The following is a 25,154-nucleotide window of genomic DNA, read 5'->3' as shown; positions in this document are numbered from 1 at the left end:
CTTGTCAAGCCTGAGAGGGGCATAAAAAATACTAGCTTTGCCTGCCGTTTTACATTTCTGATCCCTCACAAAAATGTATAGGATAAATGATAATGTCTCACAATATCAACTCTCTCTTTATCCATTTAGATTACTCTTCTAACCTATGCAGAGCAGTCTTTAAAAACATTCATTATTTATTGCACAAACACTACCAGAAACAAAAACGACATAATACACCCACAAGTTCAACCCTGCAACTATCTAACTTCTCATTCTCTTGTGATACCTTCAAACGCTTATGCATGCAAATCCCTATGCAGCATGCAGACAATTTGTGTTCTGCTTTTTCCAGTTAACATGGCATCAACATTTTTATTAACATACTTGATGGCCAAGAGGAAATCTCTGTTTTCACTTATCCTTTGAGAAGGGAAAGGTTTATTTTTAGGCAGACTGAATTCTGGCTCTGCCGCTAACTTGCTGTGTAGCCTAAACCTATGTATTTAAGCTCCTGTAAGCCTCAGTTTGCTCATCAATAACCTGGGCATGATAACAATTACTCCCTGGGTTACAGTAAAAATTAACTGACTTCTCTATATAAGGTGCTTTACACAGTGTTTGACTTATAACAGTATTTTTTTAAACTTGGATCGATCATGAATTAGAATATAAAGTATGCATGAATAATTAAGATAAAACACAAGATCTAATTCAAATAAATTCAGCCTTGGGGCTCCACCCCCAGAATATTGAGAGTTTTACTGTCTCTCATCTGAAGTTAGTGATACTTAGATGGAAAAGCTTGAAAATAATTGAAATCCAGCATCACCCTTTCACAGATATGTCTGAATGACCTGCCTCACGTCACACAGACTGTCAGAACTAGAGCTAGAAATAGAACTCACACGTTCTCAGAAGCTGCTGAAAGGCTCTCATACCCAATATCACCTTCCCTGTCACCACCACCTCAGCCAACAGAGCATGACAAACAGACATTGTTAATTAAGCAAATACTTTTTATGGGCTTACATTGGGACAAGAGGGAAGGAAAGAAGAAACATATATTAAGTATGAACATGATAGTCGCGACTAACAAAATATTATGACTAGGTAAGGCTCAGAGAGGACACATAATTTCCCTGAGACCACACAGCTAATACTAAGTGGTGAAAGTGGTATTTGAATCTGTATCTGTGTGTGTCTCCAAAGTTCATAATCTTTCAACAACAATTTAACTCAATGAAAATCAACAGACATTTTTTGACTGCCCAATTTGTACCAGGTGCTGTGTGAGGGTACGGCAGTGGACAGACCGATGCAATCCTTGCATTTGTGGGGCTTATTGTCTAGGTGAGAAAACAGATAGTTTAAGGGTGAGAAGCGTGTCAGGTAAGGTGAAGTAGCTCCAATGTTCATAAACTATTCCCGCAATGAGAAGGACGTGTGGACCTCTTCTCTCTGTCCCAGTGTCTGCTGCACTGTAGGTTAAACACGCTCACAAGGGCTGGCCTGGGAGCTTGACCACCGTTATTCTTCTGTATTATTTCTGTGGGAAAAGGCATGCTGAATTCTAAACTGATGTATAAACCACTTTGGGAGCACAACGACACTCAAGAGTTGGTACCTGCTTTTTCTATGATGTTTAAATGCAGCAGCAGCAGATTTACCCTTCTCGCTAGGTTCTGCTGAGTATGAAAAATAAAACTACTATCAGCATGTATTCTAGAAAGTAGAATAATTGAAGATGAGAGGATCAACCAAACCACCAAGATTAATTACTGAGTATCTGCTCCGAATTGGGCACTCTGCCTGGGCATCGTAGAAGTACAGGAGGAATCTAAGAGAGGACTGGTCTTATCCTTGGAGAGTCTATAAACTAGATATAAGGCACCCACCTCAGAGCCTTTCCACTGAACAACAAGCTGTGTCAAAATTCCAAGAGGCTGGGTGGACACGTGTCTGTGGAATGGGCTGGACGGGTCAGAGATAAAGAGAATCTATCCAGCCTTCAAAAGACAGCTAGGATTTGGGTGTTCAAAGAGAATTCTCGGTGGCCTTGGGAGGAGTGTTGACCATAGAGAAAGGCATAGGACAAGAGGTGCTCTGAAGAATGAACAGGCCGGTGAAACCGAGGACCAGAGTCAGGGTACCCTAACTCAGAGGTCGTTTTGAATGAAGGGGGTGTCTTAATCACCTTTGCATGCCCAGGGCTCAGAATGGTGCCTGACAAGCAGTAGGTACTCAGTTAACATTTTGTGAGATTACCTTAGTTGGAAGGAGAAATAACAACAACAACAAAAAGCGCTAGTCCTGTTGCACCGTAGGCCAGGCAGTCCTACTACGACAAGGACAAATGTAAAATGCACATAATTAAGTGCTAAATTATATGATAAAGACACTGGTCTCCCTGGAACATTGACTGAAAACAGTAAGAAATGTGGTTGGGAAAGAAAGCTAAGTTGAATTCCAGGTATAAGAAAAGTCATTAAACAGAGAGTCAAAGAGAACTTGACCATGTTATGTTGCTTGGAGAAACTGTGCTGAAATTAAACATCTCATTTTCTGATCTGAGCCTCTAAGTAGATTGTGTTTATCTCTAAGACAAATGTTATCTAAAATCTCCCTGAGAAAAACGTGCATTCTAGAACTCTTGGATTGTTTTCTGGAAACTTCTCTGCTGCAGCCCTGGTGCTGCCCACAAATTGTATGTGACAACTGGGGAGCTATAGACAGAGTTATGGATCAAAGGCATCTTTAAAAACAAAGCACTTCCTTTCTCACTTAACACATTTTACTTAAGGATTTACATTTATACCAGTTGAGCAAATCAAAGTTATCGTTCCCTCAGTAACTGTAACCTGGACCAAACACAGCTATATTTTTTCGGCTGCTGAGCCGGCTTTTAACTCATGCCTCCCAACTGTGAAGGGGAGATTTAATTCAGACATTACATAGGAAATGCTTTGTGGAACGCAAGTAGCTGGCCCAGTGAAGGTTCAGTACAAATGGCTGTTCCTTTCAACTGGTGCTTTTATGCCAGGATTCCCTGCAGACAAATTTTCCACCGATTCCTCGCCAGTACTGCAGGGTGAAAGGAAAGGGGCCTTCTCCACTCTTGCAAGCTGCCACACTCTCTCATTCATGGGTCAGAGCCCAGCTTTGTTATTGCAGGTGGCTGGTGTTGCCAAAAGTCACTATACAGAGCCAAAGCTAGGGTGAGAGAGTAAGGCCATCGAGGCACTTGCCCTGGAGGAAAAAATTGAAGGGGGATCAAAAAACTCAGTAATAGACACAAATCAAATGGCATATTTAAAAAAATAATGCAAAAAAAGTCCATGATGAACAAAGTATCAAAATACTGATTTTTTAAAACTATTGCATTGAAGTATTATTTTTCTTGCATACTGAGTTTTTGGTGGCCCTGGGAAGCAGTCAAGGTGGGTGTGGAATAGAGGACGGAAGGGAGTGTGGAGAGGCCATCATGGATTTGGCTGCAGGCAAACTCCTTTAAACGTTGGTCATGGCAGATAAAAAAATACTGAAGAACACCTTGAGAAGTATTTCCAGTGGGTGCTGATGGAATAGAACGTGTTGGATTATTAACGTTATTGGGGGAGTTCTGGTCAACCATCAGCAAAGGCTGTCTTCTAATTTTCTCGGTGGATCCCCTGAGAATAAACGACCCAAAGACCATCTGGTAAATTATGACACATCACCCATTTTCCAAGCCTGCCAAGCAAAGATGAGGTAACAGTCAAGTCCCAAACGCTGGCCTAGTAACTACCGTATGGACAGGGCTGTCAGATAGCCCCAGTGAAATGCTGGAGCCCTGGAGGTCCCCCTGACTGGGACAGGCTCTTATGCTCCTCCCCATGTCAGGCCCCAGAACCTGGTCCTGGGTTAGTGCGCGTTAACGGTTTAGGTAAGTAACGACCTAATTGCTCACTTGCGAGGAGGTCACATCCACTTCTTGATAGGTTGGGGCAGTTAATGGGGTAGAATCCTCCAGTCAGGCTAGTCATTTGTCTGGGGAGCTTGTGGTTTTAACTGAAAAGGCAGAGAAACCCCTCCATCTGTCCTAAGTGTCCCTTCACAACTGCTCATTCTCCAAATGCATTCTTTGTAAGTGAGCAATCCTCCCTTATATACTTACAGTGAAGCCTTAATTTTTTTTTTTTTGAAATAGTGTTAGACTCACAAAAAAGTTGCCAAACTCGCACCGAAAGTTCTTACGCACCCTTCTTCGCCCGGCTTCCCTTTTCACGTTCACATCACCAGAGCACAATTATCAAAGCCGGAAATTCACACTGGTACAGTGCTATGAGCTAAATGACACACCTGGTTCTACTTGCGCCAGTTTTCCTTCTAACGTCCATGTTAGAAGCAAACATGGACGTATCCAGTTCAGGATCCCACGGTGGATTTAGCTGTCACATTTCCTACGTCCCCTCCACTGTGTGATGGAGCCTCAGCCTCTGCTCGCCTTTCGTATGACCTTAACCTTTGAAGAGTCCCGGTCTGTTATTTTGTGGAGTATCCTTCAGCTGGGGGTGGTTGGATGCTTTCTCATCGTGAGATCGAGGTTGTCCATTTTTAACAAGATCCCCCTGTAAGTGGTGTTGTGTCCTTCTCAGTACATCTTACCAAGAGGCTCCTGATACTGATACAATTCCTTCCTGGTCATGCTCACTTTCCTCAGCTTGTGGGGCCTGGTAGGTTTCTTCACTGTGAAGTTACTGTCTTTCCTTGTTTCACTAACAAGTAGATACTTTGGGAAGATATTTTGAGACGAAGCAAATCCCCTGTTTCTCATCACACTTTTGCCCTGCAAGTTTAGTATCCATCAATGGTTCTTCCTTGTAACAGTGATTACTGTGTTATTTGTCTAATCAAAAATGAATTCTTCATCATCATTAAATCCGATTGGAGGCCAAAAGGCCCAAACCTACTGAGGTGGAAGATATCCTCCCTGTGAAATGTGCCTCTCCTCCGGCTGGGTGGGTTACACATGTAGTTTAAGCACAAGCAAATCCACGGCCCTGCGGCATCCTCCCCAGCCCTCAGCTAAGCGGGATCAGGGCTTTCTCGCTGGCCTATCTGTGTCCTCAAATTCTCAGCAGTGCTAGGAAAGAAGCCCTTGCCAGTCAGTCAGAACTGTCGTGGGAAATGAGACAAATTTCTTTACCTCTGCTCGAGGTTGGGTGTGGAGTTTGTCTTAAAAGGGCTCCATCCCTGGAGCTTTCTCTGTTTGCCTGGTCCCCTGAGAACCTTTAGACAGCGGCAGACCCGGAACCGCTGGGGAGAAGAGAAGAGCACAGGCAGTTCCCCTGGGCCTTTGCGTTTTTCTTGTTCTAAACAATTCCTTGGAGTCCCAGGCAGTGACGTGTTGGCAAATGTCTACCAATCGGCTGTCTGGGAAGGAAACAATAAAGATTTGGCTACATGGTGTTTGCCGCTTCTGTGGTATGAGTACTCGCTTCCTGGTTGATTTCAAGCTGCCAGTGCGAGGAAACTAACCACAGAGGGACGGGCGACAGCAGACAATTAACTGATATTTCCACCAGACACAACAGACATGAATGACCTCAAGCATATAGGTAAGAACAAAGTGTAGTAAGACAATTAGGAAGTGATAATTGTTTTTTGTTTGTTTTAGTATCTATTTGTTGCCTATGATTTTAATATAGTTATTTAATTATAGATATTTATCTAAATTTTTAATAATGACAGTTATTTACCAAACAACTCACGAAATTCCTGAAATGTAACACTTGGCTCTCATGACCTGGTGCGAGCCAGCTCTAGCACACCACCCCCGGCTGGGATTACCCTGAGCCCCGAAGTTCTGGAACACCCCAAAAGAGCCCCTGAAAAGGCCGATGACCTTTGTCCCAGTCTCCCCGGGAACAGGGATGAGGTCCAGATGCCCTGAGGGGACGGCGTGGCTCCAGCAGTGGCATCAGCTGCTTCTTGGCTAGCCTCCCACGGAGCCTGGGGGCTCTGAAGCATCTGGTGCCCCCCGGGCTGGCGTGGGGCCACCTTCCATGGTAACGGGGACAGAGGCCTTCCCAGGCTCAGCACGTTTGCCATTTTCCCAAGAGGCCACTTGGCCCTTTACTGTTCGTAAAGAATTCCAGGGATGTTTTAGAAGCAGCCAGGAACAGTGGGAGGAGCATAGGAGGAAGGGGGGTCAGGGCGGGAAGAAGGAAAGCCCCAGGTACTGAGCATGGATTATATGCCAGGTACAACACTGCATATGTTCACTGTATTCCTGACACACCTGGGGAAACAGTGTCCGCACTCTACAGAGAGCTTACATGACTTCCCAAGTTTCCCCAGCTACTAAGAAGCAGAGCTGGGAAGTGTCCCGGCTCTGCTCACCACCACAGGCCAGGGGCCATGGCAGGCACTCTCTCAGTGTTTGTGGGACAGACACAAGAATGCAGCCTGACTCCAAAGCTTGTGCTCATCCCTGCCAGGGAGCTAATGCTGGGAAAGTGCTCTCACGTGGTACTTATTTAACAAAGGACTCACAAAATCCCTAAAATTTAACACGTGGTTCTCATACTGGTGTGAGCCAGCGCCAGCACACTACCCCCTTTTGACTCTCTGACCCGTTAGGAGTGTCACCTAGCCTCTCTCTAAGGCTCGACTTTCTCACTCATAAAATGGGGATAATAAAACCTACCTTGCCATATGGTGGCCAGAAACAAACGAATGTGATGTAGGAGAGAAGACTGCGGGCTAAGAGGCACTGGGAAAGAAAGGTGCGGTACGTCACCATCCATGAATGTGTCATGTCATACCATTGGCCTAGCAAGGGCACACTGCTGCCACAGAAGTAGAGGAAGAACCAGGAGTGCGAAGAGAACGGCCTTGGTAGAAGATAGAAGCTTCTGATCCATTTCAACTTCAAGTCTAGGGATTAAATTAGCTGCAGACTGTTTGGAATGCGCCACAGGCAAAGAATTTCAGCAAGCCGCCTTTCCCTGCCTTTTATTTGAAACATGAGAGAGCAGGAAGGTCAGAAGGAAACCTGCTGCTTTTGCATGGTGCTATTGACTCCTGGGAATTAAATGGTGATGCAAAGAGGGGACATCAGCCTCCCTTCAACCTTGCATCAGGCAGGCCACTGGGATTCTCAGGGAGCCCAGGACTCAGGGTGTCCGTGGGGGATGCACTTTAGAAGAAGGTCCCCAAGCACAGACCTGCGCGTGTTTCTTTCACGCATGGCAGGTTAGGGGCAGCGCGGGACCAAGAACACCGTCTAGACAGACAACACCCTGTGCGTGCCACTGTCCCTTCCCCACCCACTGGGACCCTCCCAGAGCTGAAGATGCTAATGCCTTTTTGCTGCCAATGCCTGATCCTCTGTACGGGAGAAGCGTGCCTGTGAGTGTGTGTGTTTGTGCATTAGAAAGTACATGCACCCGACATCACACATGCATAGGCACCACACTGACAGATTGCCCATTGCAGGTGGGGGAGGCAGGAGAATGAGAGTGAGAAACAGGGATGAAAGGGAAGACACACACACACACACACACGGGAGGGCCTTGCACAGACCAATGAGGATAATGTGTCATAAAGTGTGATTAATTCACCCCTGCATCTGACACCCAAAGCAAAAAGACGAAGGAGCATATCCTGCTAGCACTGAGCAGAGACCCAAGGGAGAGGTCAGGCCCTGCCGTTGATTTGGGCAAGTCGTGCTTTTCGTGTATTAATTCCTTCAACAGATAGTTTTGTGTGCCAGGCGTTGGGGGGCAGGGGGCTCGGGAGGGCAGAGTGCAAGTGATTTCTCTCATCAGGACACGCTTAGTTCCAGAGGCAGGTAGGTCCACAGAGGTCAACGACACAGGTGCCACATAGAGCAGCATTAGCTGCTCCTGGGACCACAGCAGGATGACATTTCATCTGACTTCTGACCATTATGTAGGGTTTAGTGGCAAACAGTGGACGTGATGTGTTTTGGCAGAACCAATAGCATGCATAGCAGCCCAGAAGCCAGAGTGTAGAACATCTGAGGGGTTGAAAGAATTTTAATGGAGCAGGAAGATGGAGAGTAAAGGTGGAATTGGCAAGAGGCCAGGCTACGAAGTTGGGGGAATAAGGCTTGCTCTCCTAGTTTCTGTGCTCAAAGGCTGGCAGGGGACACACACAGGAAAATGAAACAGCAATTAGTGCTATAATATCGGTCTGAACAGAGAAGGAAATCCTTAAACCTGCCTGGCGGGGGGCAGGCGGGGCTGAATAGGTGCAGTGGGGGGTTGAGGAGAGGATAAGGACATGGAAAGGAGTTTAGGATCTTACTTTCATAGAAAGAATGGAACTGGGAAGGACATTCCAAGCAAGAAAAAATGCAGGAGCAAAAGACCTCCCTACCAGTGTCTAAGCTGATGAGTCCAAAAAGCAGAACCCCCAAACCAGTCATGACAATAGAGTGCCTTGGTAGAACCTTCAGGTTTAATGAATGGACTCAAAGAGCTTATTTGTACAAAGCTTGTTCTGTGCATTCTCTACCTCCATGATGCAGACACAGCTTAAGCCATGTTGTGGGGACAGAGCCCCAGAGAGCACTTTCCAGGCTCTCGGCCTCACATAGAAAGGTGCTGGCTCAGGTAGTAAATGGCCATCAACTGTGATTGGATGGCCATCAGCTGTGGCTAGCTGGCCGTCAGCTATAACCTGTAAGCCATTGGCCACTAATATAACTGGTGTGGCTACGCTAGCTGGAAAATGGGGGCTAGCAAGAGCGGATTGCAGAGAGGCGGATGCTGCCGGCGAGAATATAGTGATATGACTCCCCTACTTATGGCTCCGTGGGTGTTCCTTTTTGGCTTCACCGTGTCCTGTGTTCTTATGTGGGGAGCGGGAGCAGAGACCCCACCTGACACCCTGCATGACACATGTCCTCTTCAGAATCAGGAGTCGACTTTACCCCCTTTGTGACTGCTAAGCAGGGGACATAACAATGACTCTCCTTTCCGTTAGAGGAATCAAAACTGAAAATGCAAGCCCTATTTCAGGAGGGAAAAACCACCTCCTCTGGGTCAGCTGTAAAATGAGCTTTTCTGAGTCACTCAGCAGCTGTCGGGGCACAGAACTAGGCAGTGCAAAGCCACCTGTCCAAGTCACCTATGTTGACAACTAGACTTGGTCGGTGGTGGTGAGAACAGGACTTAGTGCAGACAGAAGGCAGGCCTTTCATCCTTCACCGGATCTGTCCTTTTCATACACTAAGAGCAACTCAAGCTAGTGGGGTGAGTAAACTGAACTCCGCGTTAAAAAAATATCAACACCCAGGCTAAGGTGGACATCTCGCCCTGAGTCATATGCCACCCAGAGTTACAATGAACAAGGGAATAACAGGCGAACATAGCTTCCTCAGGCCAGGCCTGCTATGCTGGGCTGTAATTAGCCAAACAATGAGAATCTGCTGGAGACAAGCACTCTTTTCCATCCCCCAAACATGCGATGAATCTTGTCATCCTGCACTATAATTGCTAAATTTCCACACTTGGTTCTGCCCTGGGGCTGTGGATCCGGCAGGTAGATAGATACGGTCTATGCTTGGGGTGGGGAGGTGGGCAGTTCCATGGCTCCGACAAAGAGCCAGTAAAAGGATGGATGGCTGTGCTGTTATCAATGGAGAGGATCCTAACAGCCAGAAGGAAAATCCAGGACATTCACCCTGGGAGCTTTTAGTTTTCTTCCAAATTTCCAATTTTGAGAAGTTGGTGCCCGTAGAAACCAAACAGCACACCCAATGGTCTGGATTTTCAAAGTCAGATCTTTGCACAGGCCATGTCCCTACTGCCGTCTGAAAATGAAGTTATGAGTACAAATGAACGGGTTTGAAGATTTTGCCATTTTACGGTTTATTAAATGCCATATGGGAAGATGCTAGGTTTTATAGACTGGAAAGGACTCTTCAAGTGAGAAGGTAAAGGACTGAGGATGAGCCCAACTGTTCTATTTCCAGGGACTACTGAAGATGAAAAAAAAAAAAATAGGTCATATTAGAGGACTGGTTCTTAAAGCGTGGTCCTGGACCAATAGCATCCACGTCACTAGGGAACTTGTTAGAACAATAAATGATCGGGCCCCATCCTTCAAACTTAATGATCAGAACCCTGTTTTAACAGCTCGTCCAAGTCACTTGGATTTGTGCGCACGTGTAAGACCTTCTGCGCTAGAGCTGTGGTTCCCCCGCCCACCCCAGCCCCCCGCCCTCTGGCTGCCTGTTATCTTTACCTGGGAGACTTGTCACTACCATGTCCCAGCTCACCCCAGACCAATTAAATCAGAATAGTGGGGACTGGAGTCTGGGCACGGCTGCTTTTAAAAAGCTCCTTGGGTGACGTGAACGTGCAGCCAGAGCTGAGAGCCACTATGTACTAGAGCAAGAGAGACTCAGGTGAGACATTTGGAACTTCTGATTTTCAGTTTAGCAGAAAGTAATAATGGCTACGGAACAAATCTCCTTGTCGAAGAAAAAGCTTTTGAGAAGAGGAGAGATTCCCCTCTTCGTGAGCTGGAGAGGTGAGACGCAAAGCTCCAAAAGCATCAGAATCTTGTACCAAACCCAGTGGTCAGAATAGTATTTAATAACTCATCTCGCAGACAGTTGCTCACGCTGGGAAAGGGGTGGGCTAGTCCCCACGGTCAGAAGTCATTATAAAAGCAGTGCACTCAGGGGTAACAAAGGGTAACACCATACCTCCCACACACTTCAAGTCCAGATGCCACCATCCCCTAAGGGGAGCTCACAGCCATGCTCACTACTTGGCTTTGAAGCCCCAAGTGCCCAGGATGAGTGAGACAGCAGCCTCTTGTCACCAGTGTCCAGTGTTTCCCAACGTGCAAAGTGACGGTGACCTGTCAGGACAGAACTCTAGGGGGCCACTCCCATGGGATGGGCAAAGCCTCAGCATCGCTGCTTAACAGGTGAACTGTGAGCTGGGCCATCCTTCTACCGCAATCAGGAAACTGGCAGTTAGCCCATTATAAGGGTGTCCCCCAAACGAGGGTCCACTGGCGTAGTTCCAAGGCTCCAGGAGGTTTTCTCCATGAAAAAGGAGCTGAGAATTACTGCAATATAAGGAACACTGCAAATTCTTTTCTGTAGGAAGAGGCAGCATTCTTTAGGATGTGTCTAGAGAAATGATGGGCTAACCCTCACGTCCCTACACTGTGAGAGTAAGACCAAACTCTCCTTAAAAATTTCTTTTAAAGATCGAATCGCATAGACTGGAACCAGTTCAGCAACTGGCTCATGAATGTGCATATGGAAACACCACTATTATAACATCCTCACAGAGGGAATCTGGACCACCAGTTTGGGGTGTTATCCTCCCTCTACCCAAGAAAAAAGGTAGCTGCGAAGAAAATGAGAAGGAAAAGGACAGGGCTTTGTATCCCCAGTGCCTATGATTATGCAGATTTGGGAGTCTGAGCGACACGGGTTTGAATTTTGACCGTACAACTTATCTGCTGTCTGGCCGTGAACATTAAGTTTATGAATTTCAGGTTTTTCATCTGTAAAATGGGCATAATAATCCTTAGCACCGATTAGGGTGAGCAGGAAGAAGGCATGGACTGTATTTAGCACAGTGTCTAGAAAACAGCAACTAATGCAGCAGCTGTGATCGTTACTCACCCCGAAGCTTCACTTCCTTTGTAAGGGCTTCCTCGACAAAAATGCTTGCACCCACACTCAAAAGTCTTTGCAGCTCCCGTACTCCTAGTATGCACCTCGCTTTTAGTCATTATATTATATTGCAATTGCTTTTTTATATGTCTGTAAAGATTTTCTTAAGAAAAGAAACCATACCTTTGTGTACCCAACGTTTGACACACACTCGGTGCCTCATAGGTACAAATGAATGAATGAGTGAATGACTGGAAGAATGAAGCAGTCAAACTACCGTAGTTACCTAACAATGAAATCAGAAGCAGCTTCATTAGGATGCTAAAAACGGGTGAAACAGAAGAGAGATACCCAAAGAAAGTGATAATAATTGACGATGGGATACGAGCAGTAAAAGGAATATTGTTCGGCAGTTTTCTAACATAGTGAATCACAGATACCGTTCATCCAGAAAGCCCTGCTCTGAGGATTTTAGGGTGTAGGGGAGGAATGCTCACACAAACACTTAGAAAAGACTTATTAGTTGTTTGGGTCTACCCGGCCCTCTGAATCCAGCCCATCTAGGGGCAGGTACTTCATCAACATTACTCAAGGACAAGGTGAGATTGCCAAAGGAACCTGCGTCAGACCAAGAACCCTTACCGCCCACTCCCAAGTCTTGAGAATTCTGGGCCTGTGTAGAATCTCTGCCTCTCAATCTTGACCATTGTCTCCACTCCATCTCCCTTCCTGTCTCCTGCAGATTCTCCCCTTGGAAGCTCCCCACCTGCTCCCTGAAACTTTCCTTGTAGTCTAACCACTGCAGAATCTCTGAGTGACGTCTACCAAGTAAGCATGGCCTTGGTTGCCGCAGCCACCTCCCTGCCACCATCCCGTCCCCACACTGTCTCTAGAACTTAGGCCTAAGCAATCTGTGCGTCCAGAATGCGTCTTTTCACCATCACAGGAGACAACTGAAGAAACAAAACCACAATGAATCGGCTAAGAAAGCAGATGAGAGGGTTTTTTTGGGATTGGGGAGGGGGTTGACCACATAGGTGCAGGAAACGCCCCCTCCCGTCCCTGAAAACCAGGCGTTCGTGATGGACGAGTCATCTAAAAAGTTGCAATATGGCCGACCTACACCATGAGAAGGACGTGCCAATGAGACATATGCTGACAAACGCTACACGTTTAACTCCAGTCCCCAAACCATCTTTCACAGCCGTGAGGGTTAGTCACTGGACAAGGAAGCCCGCTGCACGCGCCACTGACTTTTATCTTCAGGCTTCAATGACTATTCATCAGCATGAATATTTTAGAGCATCATCAGCTCAGCGCTGGTCTGAGGCCAGAGCAGCTCCGCCATCGCGAGGACTCACCTCGTCCTGACAGCTGAGCACCTCCAAAATGCTGTTGAGTAATTCCACACAGTACTTCTTCTCCTGCACCTGGTGCTGCGGGTCATCCTTCTGCTCCAGCAGCTCCTTCAGCTCTTTGGTGATGACAGGAAGCAGGATGTCCCGACATTCTGGAAGGAAGGAAGTTCAGAGGCACTTGAGCTTCCTCATTTTTCAGTTTCTTTCCTTTCTCATTTTGAGTGTTTTTCATTAAATAAGTAATTTATGAATATGTTCTCCTTGTAAAAATTTAAATATTAAATTAGGGTGAGATTTCCAGAGAACATCATTCCAATTCTGGCCCCTCACCCCCACCTCTGCTGCTCAGAGGTAACCCATTATTTTATCCTACGCATATATATGCACATACATATAAAAATGTACCAATATGAAACCTGCAGTATCGTTTTGATTTGACCTTTCATTTAAATGAGGCATATCATATTGTGATGATAAACCTTCAAGATTTTTTTGCTTTATGTATGTATCAGTATAAAATACATAGCGTCATTTTGTTTTTGTTTGTTTTTTTATTAAAAGGAACTATACTATATGTATTGTTTCTGTGCCTTGATTTTTTTTCACTCACCAATATTTCTTAGAGTACTTTCTACGTTATTACATGTAGGGATCTACTTAATTATCTGTACCTATTTTATAGTATTTTCTGTTATGGGTATATTTGTTTATTTACTCATACCTCTATTGATAGACATTTTTCACTGGCACATACAGTACAAAAATGACAACCTTTCATTTGCATCTTTCTGCACAAGGGCTTTCATTTTAAATAAATTTTGCAGAGGGGGTATGTCTCTTGACATTGCTGTCTCAGAAGACTTCTGGAAGGTTCTGAAATCCTACACAGCACTGTGTCTATATTTCTCTTAAAAACGGGAAACCCTGAAGTACAAAAACAAAAAAAAAGAAAAGTCCCCCAAATTTTCAAGCCATCTCCACGCAGATGCTTCTTGAGCTGAAATGTGGCTCATATACACCGGGATATCATTTTAATTCAGTGCAACAAATAAATATTGAACATCTTTGATGTGACAGGCGTTGTATTTCTGGAAGTAAAGAGATAAACGTGGTTCTTGCCCGTTAGAAACTTAAAACCTGACAGAGGTGATTAGCAACAAAAACAAACAGCAATGGCAGAAGACAGAATAAGATAAAGGTGGAAAGAAGTAGAGGACATCTCTTGTTCTGTCAGCCAACGTCTACGCCTTCTTCTGACTTAGCAGCCTGGTTTCACTCTGAGAGCCACCCTGCTGTGGGATATAACCCTGGGATGATTATAATAAGGCTCCCTGCCCTCCTTTGGACAAGGGCTGTACACCTGACCCTAATTAGGATGACCCTTGCAGTTTGAATCCTGAGAAAACTTTGGTAACAGTAATTGCTGACACTGCTAACAGACTGAATGTTCACAATGTGCCAGGTACCTTTTTAACTATCTTGTGTGAATCACATCAGTATCTTCACGACTCTAGGAAGTAGACAGTATTGTTTCCCCCTTTCACTGATGAGGAAACAGAGGGACTCGCCCAAGTGTACACAACTGGTAAGAGTGGACCCAGTCTGAGGGCAGAGCCTGTCCTCTTAATCAGGGGATGAAGAGCTCGCTGTTTATGCACAAGTGCCCTGAGAAGGCTGCCCAGGGGTGCCTGCTGCTTCCTCTTCCGGGGTGATTCCGGGTCTCTCCTCTCTGTCTGGGCCCCAGCTTTTCCTCGGATTCTATGAAAGACTGCCTATCTTCCGAATACATTTGTTTTTACTTAACTTGAGCAGAGGAGGTTTCTGTTGCTCACAATCAAAGCATTCCAACTGTTAGAGTCATAAAATGCCTTGAGGGCTTCAGGAGGGAGCAATGAGCTCTGGTTGGAAGGTTCATGGAAGACCTTACAGGTTCTGATAGAATTACGCCCCTTCTTTCAGAGTACCAATCTCAGTTCGTAATTCAAGTCTAATTAGTATAATTAATTAATGTCCATTCGTCCAACCAAAGTGTAAGCTCCATGAGAGCTGTACCAAATGTCAAGTGCCTAACGCAATACCTGGGTCACAGCAGCAATTGAGTAAATCTTGGTTGAGTGAATGTAAGAGGTATCATTTGAGATGATCATTAATAAGTAGATACCGTATTTCCCCGAAAATAAGATCTAGCCAGATCATCAGCTCCATTGTGTCTTTTGGAGGAAAAAATTAATATAAGACCCAGAATTTCATTTTATTTTATTTTATTATTTTATTTTATTTTATCAAATTATATAAGACCTGGTCTCGTATTGTAGTAAAATAAAACAAGGTCTTATATTAATTTTTTCTCCAAAAGATGCATTAGAGCCGATTGTCCAGCTAGGTCTTATTTTTGGGGAAACACAGTAATATTGCCATAGAAAGACTAGTCTTTTGGAAGGAGAATAATGGGAGTTAGCACTTGAAAGGGAAGTTCTTACATGCAACGGGAGGTGTTAGGTTATAATTCTATGGAAACAGAAAAGTACAGGCCAAAAAAAACAAAAAGTGATTCAGCTTTGTTCAAAATTGTAGATGAAATCATAGGACACAGGTTCAAAGGTACTTAATTTAGACTCGAAAATTGTTGGCCTACGGACTTTTGAAAGTACAAGGTACTAAGTTAGCCATTACCCTTTGTTTAAGTTAAATGTTATGGTAATTGGTATATAAATATTACCCATATCCTGTCACCATAAAGTTGACAAATATTAGTGCATATCTTGTCACCATAAAGTTGAATTTTTGTCCAGATCTATTATTTAAAAATGGTCAAGAAATGTCCTTGCAATGTTCATTCTGGAGTATGTTTGTAACAGTTATCTTCTAAAGGCTGTTAATTTGTAACTTTGAAATGCTTTGTTAGAGGAAATTGTATGTGTTAGAATGCTTGCTGTAGAAAAACTAAGTGAATTCATTTGATATCGTAGTTGGTCATTGGGAGATGAATGACCTCACCAACTTCATGAAACTTAACGTTCTAGTTCTGCCTTCACTGAAGTTGTTTGTCATAATTAAACCCAACCAGAAAACAAACATTGTGCCTTCTCTTGTTAAGTTAGGTAAGAAACGTCAAGTCTTCCTCTTTGAGAAGTTTGCAAGTGAAATAAACTAACGATGCTAACGAAGGAAATGGAAAAAGTCTTGTTCTTCCACAGTTTTCGGGGCAAAAGGGAGTCACCAAAAGATGTGTTTTAAGGAGATTCATGTCATGTCACTGTAGTGTACAGGGTAGCTGCTGCAGGAAAAGACCCATGGGCAGAGACCAGAGAACATGCCCTGTAGTCGTCCAGGGGGTGACAATGAGAATAAAATTTCTGGGTCCCACTCTCCTAGATTCTAGCTTCTGATACAACACTCTTGCCTTCTGTTAAAGCTATAAGTTTGTTAAGACCTTGAAGGAAGGTGATAAGAAACAGATCAAGAGCAGTCAATTGTTTTGAGTTTAAAGTAGAAGAAGAGAACATTTTCATGTCTAAAACAGCCTTTTCTAACCAAAGATTAAAAATCATTTAAAACTCCATTTGTAAAACGGGATCAGGAATGAGATAGGTAAAGGTAGATAGATAAAGGGCTCACCAACTCAGGTAATTAAATCATTCATTCACACAGGCTGTCTACTACATGTTTTGAAGGTTCCCCAAGTGCCAGTCACTATTTGGGGAGGGAAGGGGATGACCAGGGTTTACCTGTCCATCACAGCCACAGAGCTAACAGAGACAAGAAGCAGACTTAAGTAGACAAGAAAAAACCTAGTGCGGTTATCTCTTGGGATTGGCAAGCTGTTAGGACTGGCTATTAAAACAGAGCTGTGGAATAACTAAGGTCAGATTTTTCCTTAAAAGTTCACAGTGTTGGTATTTTAGTTGAGATCCCTCAGTGAGATTCCATTACAAAGATATGAATCCAAGGGAAAAGGCCAGTTGGGAGAGTTTAGATATTAATAAAGATCTCCTTGGGAAGGCACTAGACTTTAAATTCTACTTAAAATTGAGCTAAATTAGTAACTTCTCAGGGAAAGGTCTGATAGTGAGCTTTCCACCCCTAGAAGCACCTAAACAGTAGGTAGCTGTCTATGGTTACGGATGACAAGGGGGTATTCAAAGTATCAGATGAGGGGTTGAGCTGAATGATTGTTGAGCCCCACCCAAAATTCTAGGATTCCATAAAATATAGGTTCAGAGGCAGTGGCAGGAGGAAGGATACATTTGCTAGGTGGAAAGGCAGTGGACATGTTTACATTGTTTACAGTCCCCTGTGGCTGCCGGAACTGCAGACCTGGTCCCCACAGAAACAGGCAGGGGTTTATCAATCTGAAAGTCATCTGCTTTGCAGATTAGCAAAACCAGCAGCATCCCCACAAGACAAAGGCTCTTGGTAGGGACAGTCAGCAAGATGTTAGCTGAGGAAGGCATTAATAATGTAGCCTGTTTTTCAGAAAGTACTTTTGTCTTCTTGTTAACCATGATTTCTCAGAAACGCCTGGCTCCTCTGTTTTGAGATGAAATAATGTTTCTCATTTGTAATTGGAGCTGTGAAATTGTATTAGTCTGTGAAGCTTCAGGAAGCAGCATCTCTAAACTGTGACTTGATTGTTAAGCAAACAAACACAAATGATTTAAAAGATAAACATTGCAGAGCCTTAGATCAGTCTTCTTAGGCAGAGGCGATGAATCTCGGAGACCTGCAAACCCAGCCTGGGGACCTGATGCCTGGCAAAGGCTGGGAGACCTGCCATGAGGTGACAAGTCGGAATTGTAATTCAGACCAGGCACTTAGGAACCCACAGTGCTATTCGACTCTGTATTTTCACAGAAAAAGAGTTCTCGTTGGTCAAAATGACTGCGGAGAGGAAAATGCAGTGTTTCTGGGTTCTGGTTTCTTCCTTCTTCGAGAAAGTTTTGTCCTATGGCAGAAGGGGCTGCTACATGAATGCACAGCTCTCCTGAAGTGTGATATGTAGTTGCAATCACTTCATGACTCAGGGACACTGCAAATAAGATGGCCCTTTTCCTTACTTCCTTCTCCCTAAAATCTGCCCCAGAAAGAACAAAATGGAGATCCTCTGACTACTTTGGAAAACCACCTTGAGATGCATCGGGCTAAACATACATCAGTTGACCACAGCCACAGTGCAGGTCCAGGAGGGAAACACTCCTGACAATCACATCCGGGCGCCCAGGCTTCCCCTGGGGTCTGCTCCTTCTCCTGTGCTCACTCTCAGGGTGAAGACGTCCCATCACATAGTCTTGCTCTCTCTCCCCAGCACCACCTACTCCACCATGAAGTCATGTCCGCTCTGACCCAAGTCACCTCCTCCATCTTCCGTACCAAGTTCCCAAACTGGCCTCCCCACTTCCAGTCTCAGTGGTAGGAATTTCCCACAATGCAAACCTGATCATAGGACTCCCTTCCTATGTCCTATGCCCATGAGGGGGAGTTTACTAAGCTCTTTGACCTAGCTGAAGTCCCCTGTGACCAAGCACCTCCTACACCGGCCCAGCCATGGCCTCTCCTCCTTCTGAGCTTCTTTTTCTTTGCCCATAATGCTCTACCCACCCAGCTTCACCTGACTAACTCCTTCGTGCCATCTAGGCCTTAACTCAGATGCCAAATCCCCAAGGACAATTTTCCTGACACCTGAACTCCAACATGGGTGACCCTGTTCTGTGCTCTTGGAGCAGCCAGACCACACTTCTGTCTTACCATTTGCCCTACTCTAAGGGCACGGTCTAGTAAGAGGACAACCAGTGAGATTCCTGTCATCACCCCAGAAATGAAGCTGAGGCCGAAAGCTGCAAACAAAAGGTGCAATTGCCCACATTCTAAATTCAAATTGTCTCTAGTAGTTGGGGTAGGTACACCATCATCCCTCAAGGTTTTTGAGAGGTTCGGTACCAGCCCTACACCAATCTGCATGTGCCTCATCCCAGAACTGAGGGAGGGTCAGCAGAGGCTTTTGCATATAACACAATGTCCATCCAGAGAAGCCATTAGCTCTCTCCTCCTTGAAGCTGAGGTGGACGTATTTCATGAATGACTCATTCATAAAATACATGAAGACGAGACTGGCATCTTACATCCCCGCTACGAAAATGATGGCTGATCTCCAATCCCAGGTACACCCTGGATCCACCAGCAGAATGAAGAGACTTGAGAATATTCTGGAGCCCCTCTCTTACTACAGGGAGGAAGTTAAACACAAGCACCCTGCCTGTGTCGGGGGCTCAGTCACTTCTTCAGTGTGGGTTCCTCGTGTCTAAAGGTCTGCCTGTGTAGCCTTCCCTGGGAGGGTCCCTCGGCTCATAGCCAGCCCCTAACTTGTCACCAGTATGGCTTCATCGACGTTTCAGTCCTGTTTGATTTTTCACAGGCTTTAAGGTGAAACTCATCCTGCTTTAGCCAAGTTCCTATTGATTGAAAGGCAAATTCAGCTCAGCTCAACATTCTTGGGGATGGGAAGGAAACTGTGGTTGCCCTAGGACTTTGGGCAAGCAGGGAAAAACCCTAATTAAAATCCCTAGTTCTCCCAGGCAAGATCTGGGCAGTGTAAGCCCAGCTCTGCTGGGCGACTTTTCTTCCATTTGCAGATGTCAGAGGCCACCTGGTTCGGTCACCTAGACACAAAGGACCTTCACAGACACCTCTCTGGTCTGGCTGATAGCGATTTGTTCTCATGGCTCCCTCCTCCAGCCAGTGTGACTCGAAGAAAAGTCATCCACCCACTAGGAAATCAATAAGTATCCACAAACTTCATACTCCAGATTGGTTACAAGCCTTTTACAACCCTACTAGCGCTCCCCCCACCTCGTTCTTCAGCAGTGCCTCATGATTCACTTCCTCGCCTCCTAGGAGACACGGCTAATTACAATATCCGGAACCATCATTCACTCCAGTCCAGCCTGTCTCCCCATGATGTACGTCTTGACTTTATGAACCCTGAGGGCCAAAATAGAGCTCCCCAGCCGAGCAAAATGCCCATTTAGAGATTTCAAAACTCAGCAACTATGAAAGTCCTCTTCAGGTAGCTTAGAGTGATGGAAACATAGTTAGGCAGTAAAACCCTAAGGAAGTACTTCCAGAACTTTATTCTAGCTACCCATTTCAAGTCCAAACCAAACTATTGCTTTTACCTTATATCCTTTATATTTAACATAATACATGCATTACTAAACCTGTAGGTAAATGCCCTATAGTACGGTGGTGTTTGCCATTTAGAAGCCTAGTGACAGCAGGGAGGGTATATGGATATGTAAATGCTGGGGTTTTTAAGAGAATATGAGTATGTTTGTGTCTAGAAAATGTCACACTGATTATAAATATAATTTGTAAACTCTGCTAGTCTATATGTGATATATTTATATCAATGAATACTTATTGTAAGGGACACTGTTCTCATGGATAGTAGATGGTAGTGGGGTGTCAGAAACAATTTCAGAGGATAATAATTGTCTTGGGTCAGATTTTCCAGAAGCAAGGTTCCAGAAAACACTGGAAGATGAATGAAGGGAAGGAGGCCGTGCAGGGTGCAAAGGCAGGCAAGTCTCCCACAGGGAAAGCTGTGGAGACAATGGGGGCCACAGGGCAAAGAAGCTGGAGTATTGAGACCCTCGGGATGTTCGATCTCAGGCACTCATTGCCGCCTGAACAGCCCTGGGAGGCTGACTGGCTGCTGGGAGACAAAGCTTTGGTGAAGCTATCCACCAAAATGATCATGGATCGCAGGAGACCCCGGCAGAGCACTGAGAGCTGATGCTGTAACAATGAATACTGGCAGTTGCCAGTGAGACAATTAATGGGGTGACATGAGTTTGGGGTGGGCAGAGAAGACTGTGCCACAGGGGCAGTCAACAAGGCCTTTCTGAGATGAAGATACTTAAGCTGAGACCTGAGGGTGAAAAGGGAACAACCTACAAAGATCTCAGGGACAAGCATTCCAAGCAGAGAAAACGGCATGCAAAGGCCCTGTGGTGGACATTTGCTTAACATGTTGCAGGAATCACATGGAGATAAGTGTGGTTGGATTATAGAAAAAGGGGAACGTAACATGAAACAACAAACTTGGAGAGTTAGGCTGGGGCCAGATCTCATCAGGCCCCAAGACCCATAATAAGGAGTCTGATCACTGGGTGGAGAAAAATGTGTTTTGTTTTTGTATTTTTCATGGAGAGTAGGGGGAAGGCCTAGAAAGGGAGGCAGGAGAACACCAAGAAGGCTTTTTGTAAAGGGAAAGAAGAGGTCTCATATTTACTGGGCCCTCACTATGACATTCTCTTTATAAAGAAGTATATCATTATACCTATTTTATGGATGAGGAAAACTGAGGCTCAGATTCAGTAACTTGCCTATGATCACGCAGCTAGTAAGGGGCAGAGCTGGGATTTCAACTCAGGAAATGTGATTCCAGAACCCATGTTCACAAGCTATCCTTCCTCCATACTATAACAGTGAAGGGGAGAGAAGATGACACCTGGAGTAGTTTCTCCCATGGTGTGAAGGGGACGCAGAGGTGACGTATCATGACCCTTTCTGATCGCTATTGGGGCAGAATCCATGTGTCTGACAGGTACTTGCACTTTCGATTACCCCTTCTCACTTCCTGAGATCACTGGCCCCTCCATTGCTGATCAGCCTCATCCCTGCCAGCTCGCCCATTCAACCGTAATCCAGCTCTGTAGAAAGTGCTTTCAGGAAAATAAAGGTGCAGATATGGTCAACTGAGTCATGACCCCAAATCTGATTTGTTCCCTAAGGGCGTAGAATGATGATATCAGTGATGCCACATGAGTGAGTGCAGGTCAATCGGTTAGGAGACTATCCCCCACCTCCTCGGCCTGGCTAATGGAAGGAGAAGCAAATGGGAAACCTTGGGGCCGCACTGGGTCATCTGGGCGTCTTTTTTATTTTTATTTTTTTAATTTTTTTAGTTTTTGTAAACTTTTTTTTATTAGCTGAAGGTGTACAAAACAATGCAATAGTTAGACATTTCACCCGTGACAAAGTGATAACCCCCCTCCCTCAACCTATTGCCCCTCTGACGTCGTACATACCTATTACTATACAACTCCATTGACTCTATTCCCTATGCTATACTCCATATCCCATGTCTACATATATATATATAAAATGATAGCTGATATACAATATTATTCAGCTTCAGGTGTACAGTGCGAATGGAAATAACTGAATAAATGAGCAAAGTAAACAGAAATAGTCTCAGAGAGATAGAGAAAAACTGACGGGCAGTCTTTAAAAGAGTATTCCCCTCATAGCAATGCTCTCCCTTTCAGATTCAAAATAGAAGAGCTATGAGTCAAGGTTCCTCTCTTCCTCTAAAAATGGGGATTAAAATGCCTATTTCATAAGAGGATCCCAATAAAACATTATCCACATTCAGTTGTAGTCAGTGCGTGCAATGAGGCGAGGGGGTCTATGCTATTCCTAAGAAGTTTTTGACTGCAAAACAGAACATTTTGAAACTTCAGTTTCCTTCAGCTGTAGCTGACGTATTTGACACAACACCTGGCCCAGACATGCTGGAATGAAATGGACTTGAAGCTATTATTTGTGCATTCAAACAAAGTGTGCTTTGCCTGAAATATCAAACTCGGAGCCCTGAGTTTCAAGAGGCGGGTATACATTGAAATCACTGGGCTATATGCCTCAGATTTTTATGCTCCCTTTTGTATGTGGATAGTCTAAAGGAGAACTCCGGCAAGGATTCTCTGAACATCATTTTACATTTCTGTTTGCAACTTAGAATAATAACGCCACTTACCAGCAATCCTCAAGCCGCCCATGAATGATCCTATGTCACTGCCATCACAAAACTTACAAATACCAAAAAGAACAAAAAACCAACAGCAATGTTTTGGATCAATATGAGCAGCTGGTATTCCATTTCTGGGGGAAGCGCACATTAAAAGCCTCTTGTTTATATTTTAAGGCTAACAGAGGGGCCTTCATTTCAGAGAATTAAATGAGAAAATTCTCCTGGATTCAAGCATTAGCAAAATGGAATGGCTGTGTAATTGTCTGCAATCATCATCTGGGTCTCTCCTTCCCTCACCTCACCCATAACAGCTCCAAAGAAGAGGAGGCTGGGGTCCCTCTCACTGCCAGCCCCACACATTTAAAATCTACTGTTATTTATTACAAAGGGAAAATAGAGATGTGTAATGTATTTCAAACAAGCTGAAGAGTTGGAAACAAACTTCAAAGAGGAAGGGGGGAAAAATCATTGCCATTTTCTTCCCCTGTAAATAAAAATGGAAATGGGGAGAATTTCTCCTCTGGCCTGGTTTTCTTTTCTAAAAGGCCTCAGCTAAGCAGGTGGAGAATGCAGGGTCGTTTGCCTGCTTCATTTCTCCATTCATGCAACAGAGCCAAGAGAGCCTTTCTTCCCTAGAAGGCCCAAAGCAAAAGAGTGATTTAAGAAATGAATCACACACGTAGGCCTGATATGTAAACGAAAGGATGGAAGAGATTCTGTTTGGACTTTAAGGCTAACGAAGAGGAAACTGGGAAAAGCCCGAGAAGGGTGGAAGTAGAGAGAATAAATATCAGTCAACGACATGTAATGAGCTTTCTTACAAAGAGAGAACAATATATGGTCCCTGCCCTTGGGCATCCAAGTGTAATAAAGAAAAGAACCAGTCAACTGATGGGAACAGTATAAAAAACGCATACAATGAAACCCAGTGTGTTGGCAAATATGTTCAAGTCCCTGACGATGAATCTCCAATTTTACTTTTATCAAACTGACATTCCTCTTTTATTTAGGGCATGATGTGCTGGTCTATTGGTTATATGTATCTCTTCACACGCTATCCTAGTCCAAAAAGAATAAAAGAAGACAGAAGATGATATGCCAATGTAAAAGTGGACGTAAGGGTCCCAATTACGCATAAGATGTGTCTCCTCACTTGCATGACAGACTATCTATCAGGGTGGTAAAGGAAACCATCAGGTTCTGTGATCATTAAGGTAGAAGAGAACCAATTCCTTTGGAGAGACATAGCTTCTTCTGCACAAAATTCTTAAGAGAAATATTGAGTTAAAATGTTAATGTTCTACATTAAGACTAGTAGGGGTTAGCTGCTTTTGACATCCAATTGTGGGATTTTCGCTCTAAAGAGAACCTGAGAAGAGCAAATGCTTTTTACTTATTTGATTGTGTTATCTGGTTATGTAAAACAGGAAAATAATGCATGGAAGGGGGCTCAGAACAAGCAGGAGGTGTTCTGTGCTTGTCGTTACACGACACCCTCATTTATTCATTTGAATACATATTTATTGAGCAAATGTCAAACATTACCGATGGCAGAGGGGCGTATAGGACCAGGGCATAGGTGGTGAAGATGGAGAGAAGAGACCAGATTCAAGGCATATGTAAGAAAGATTCAAAGGCCTTAGTATTTGATTGAAAGCAAAACATGAGGCACAAGATTCATGAGGGTTAGCTCCAAATGACTGGCAGAAAAATAATGGAAGAGACGAAGGTTTTTATGAATTTGATGACTACAATGTTGGAAATGTTGAGTTTGACATTAAAATAGAGATGTCAAAGGGACAGCTTGCTAAATGTGTCTGAAAATGATCTAGTACAAAAAGGAAGGCATGAATTGAGCTATACAAAAGACACACTAAACATGGAGGTCTCCCACAAAGAATTTATAAGGGGCAATTACAGTGCATTTAACAGACTGAGTGGCTTATTAAAGTTTATTTGGTGATGATCATGAAGACCGTGGTGAAGTGACAATAAAGAGAAGGGAAAGAAGACAAAGAGGAGGAGGAGAAGGCGAAGATGGGAAAAGTAGTCATGACTGAGGTCTGAACGGGGACTGAATATGGGAATGTGGGACAATGGAGCCGAAAGGGGCTTGGGACCATGAGGGACTTTCAAGTGAAATTTTTAGATCATCACAAAGACAAGGTTTAGACAGAGCCCAAAGGTGGTTATGCAGCCGGAACTGCCCAGGTGATCTAACCGATAGGTTTGTCCACATTGTCACCTTACCAAGTAGTGACGAATGAATGGGAACTAGAAAGCAGGGTATTCTGAGAACAACAGTCAAGGAAAAACCTACAACGCACCTGGCTGCTGAAGGTGGGATGGA

General features: G+C 44.4%; 1 protein-coding gene across 1 annotated transcript in view; it reads right to left on the bottom strand.

Annotated features, from left to right (window-relative positions):
- Positions 1-25,154, bottom strand: part of DOCK2 (dedicator of cytokinesis 2) — a 368,348-nt gene that overhangs the window by 222,620 nt on the left and 120,574 nt on the right. Inside the window, exon 26 of the mRNA XM_081036150.1 lies at positions 12,997-13,145. Coding sequence (XP_080892276.1) covers positions 12,997-13,145 — 149 coding nt within the window. The remainder of the gene's footprint in view (positions 1-12,996; positions 13,146-25,154) is intronic.

Source organism: Rhinolophus hipposideros (assembly GCF_964194185.1).
Source record: "Rhinolophus hipposideros genome assembly, chromosome: 23".
Taxonomy (NCBI): domain Eukaryota; kingdom Metazoa; phylum Chordata; class Mammalia; order Chiroptera; family Rhinolophidae; genus Rhinolophus; species Rhinolophus hipposideros.
The sequence above is the reverse complement of the archived record's forward strand: the minus strand, read 5'-3'. Positions and strand labels throughout refer to the sequence as shown.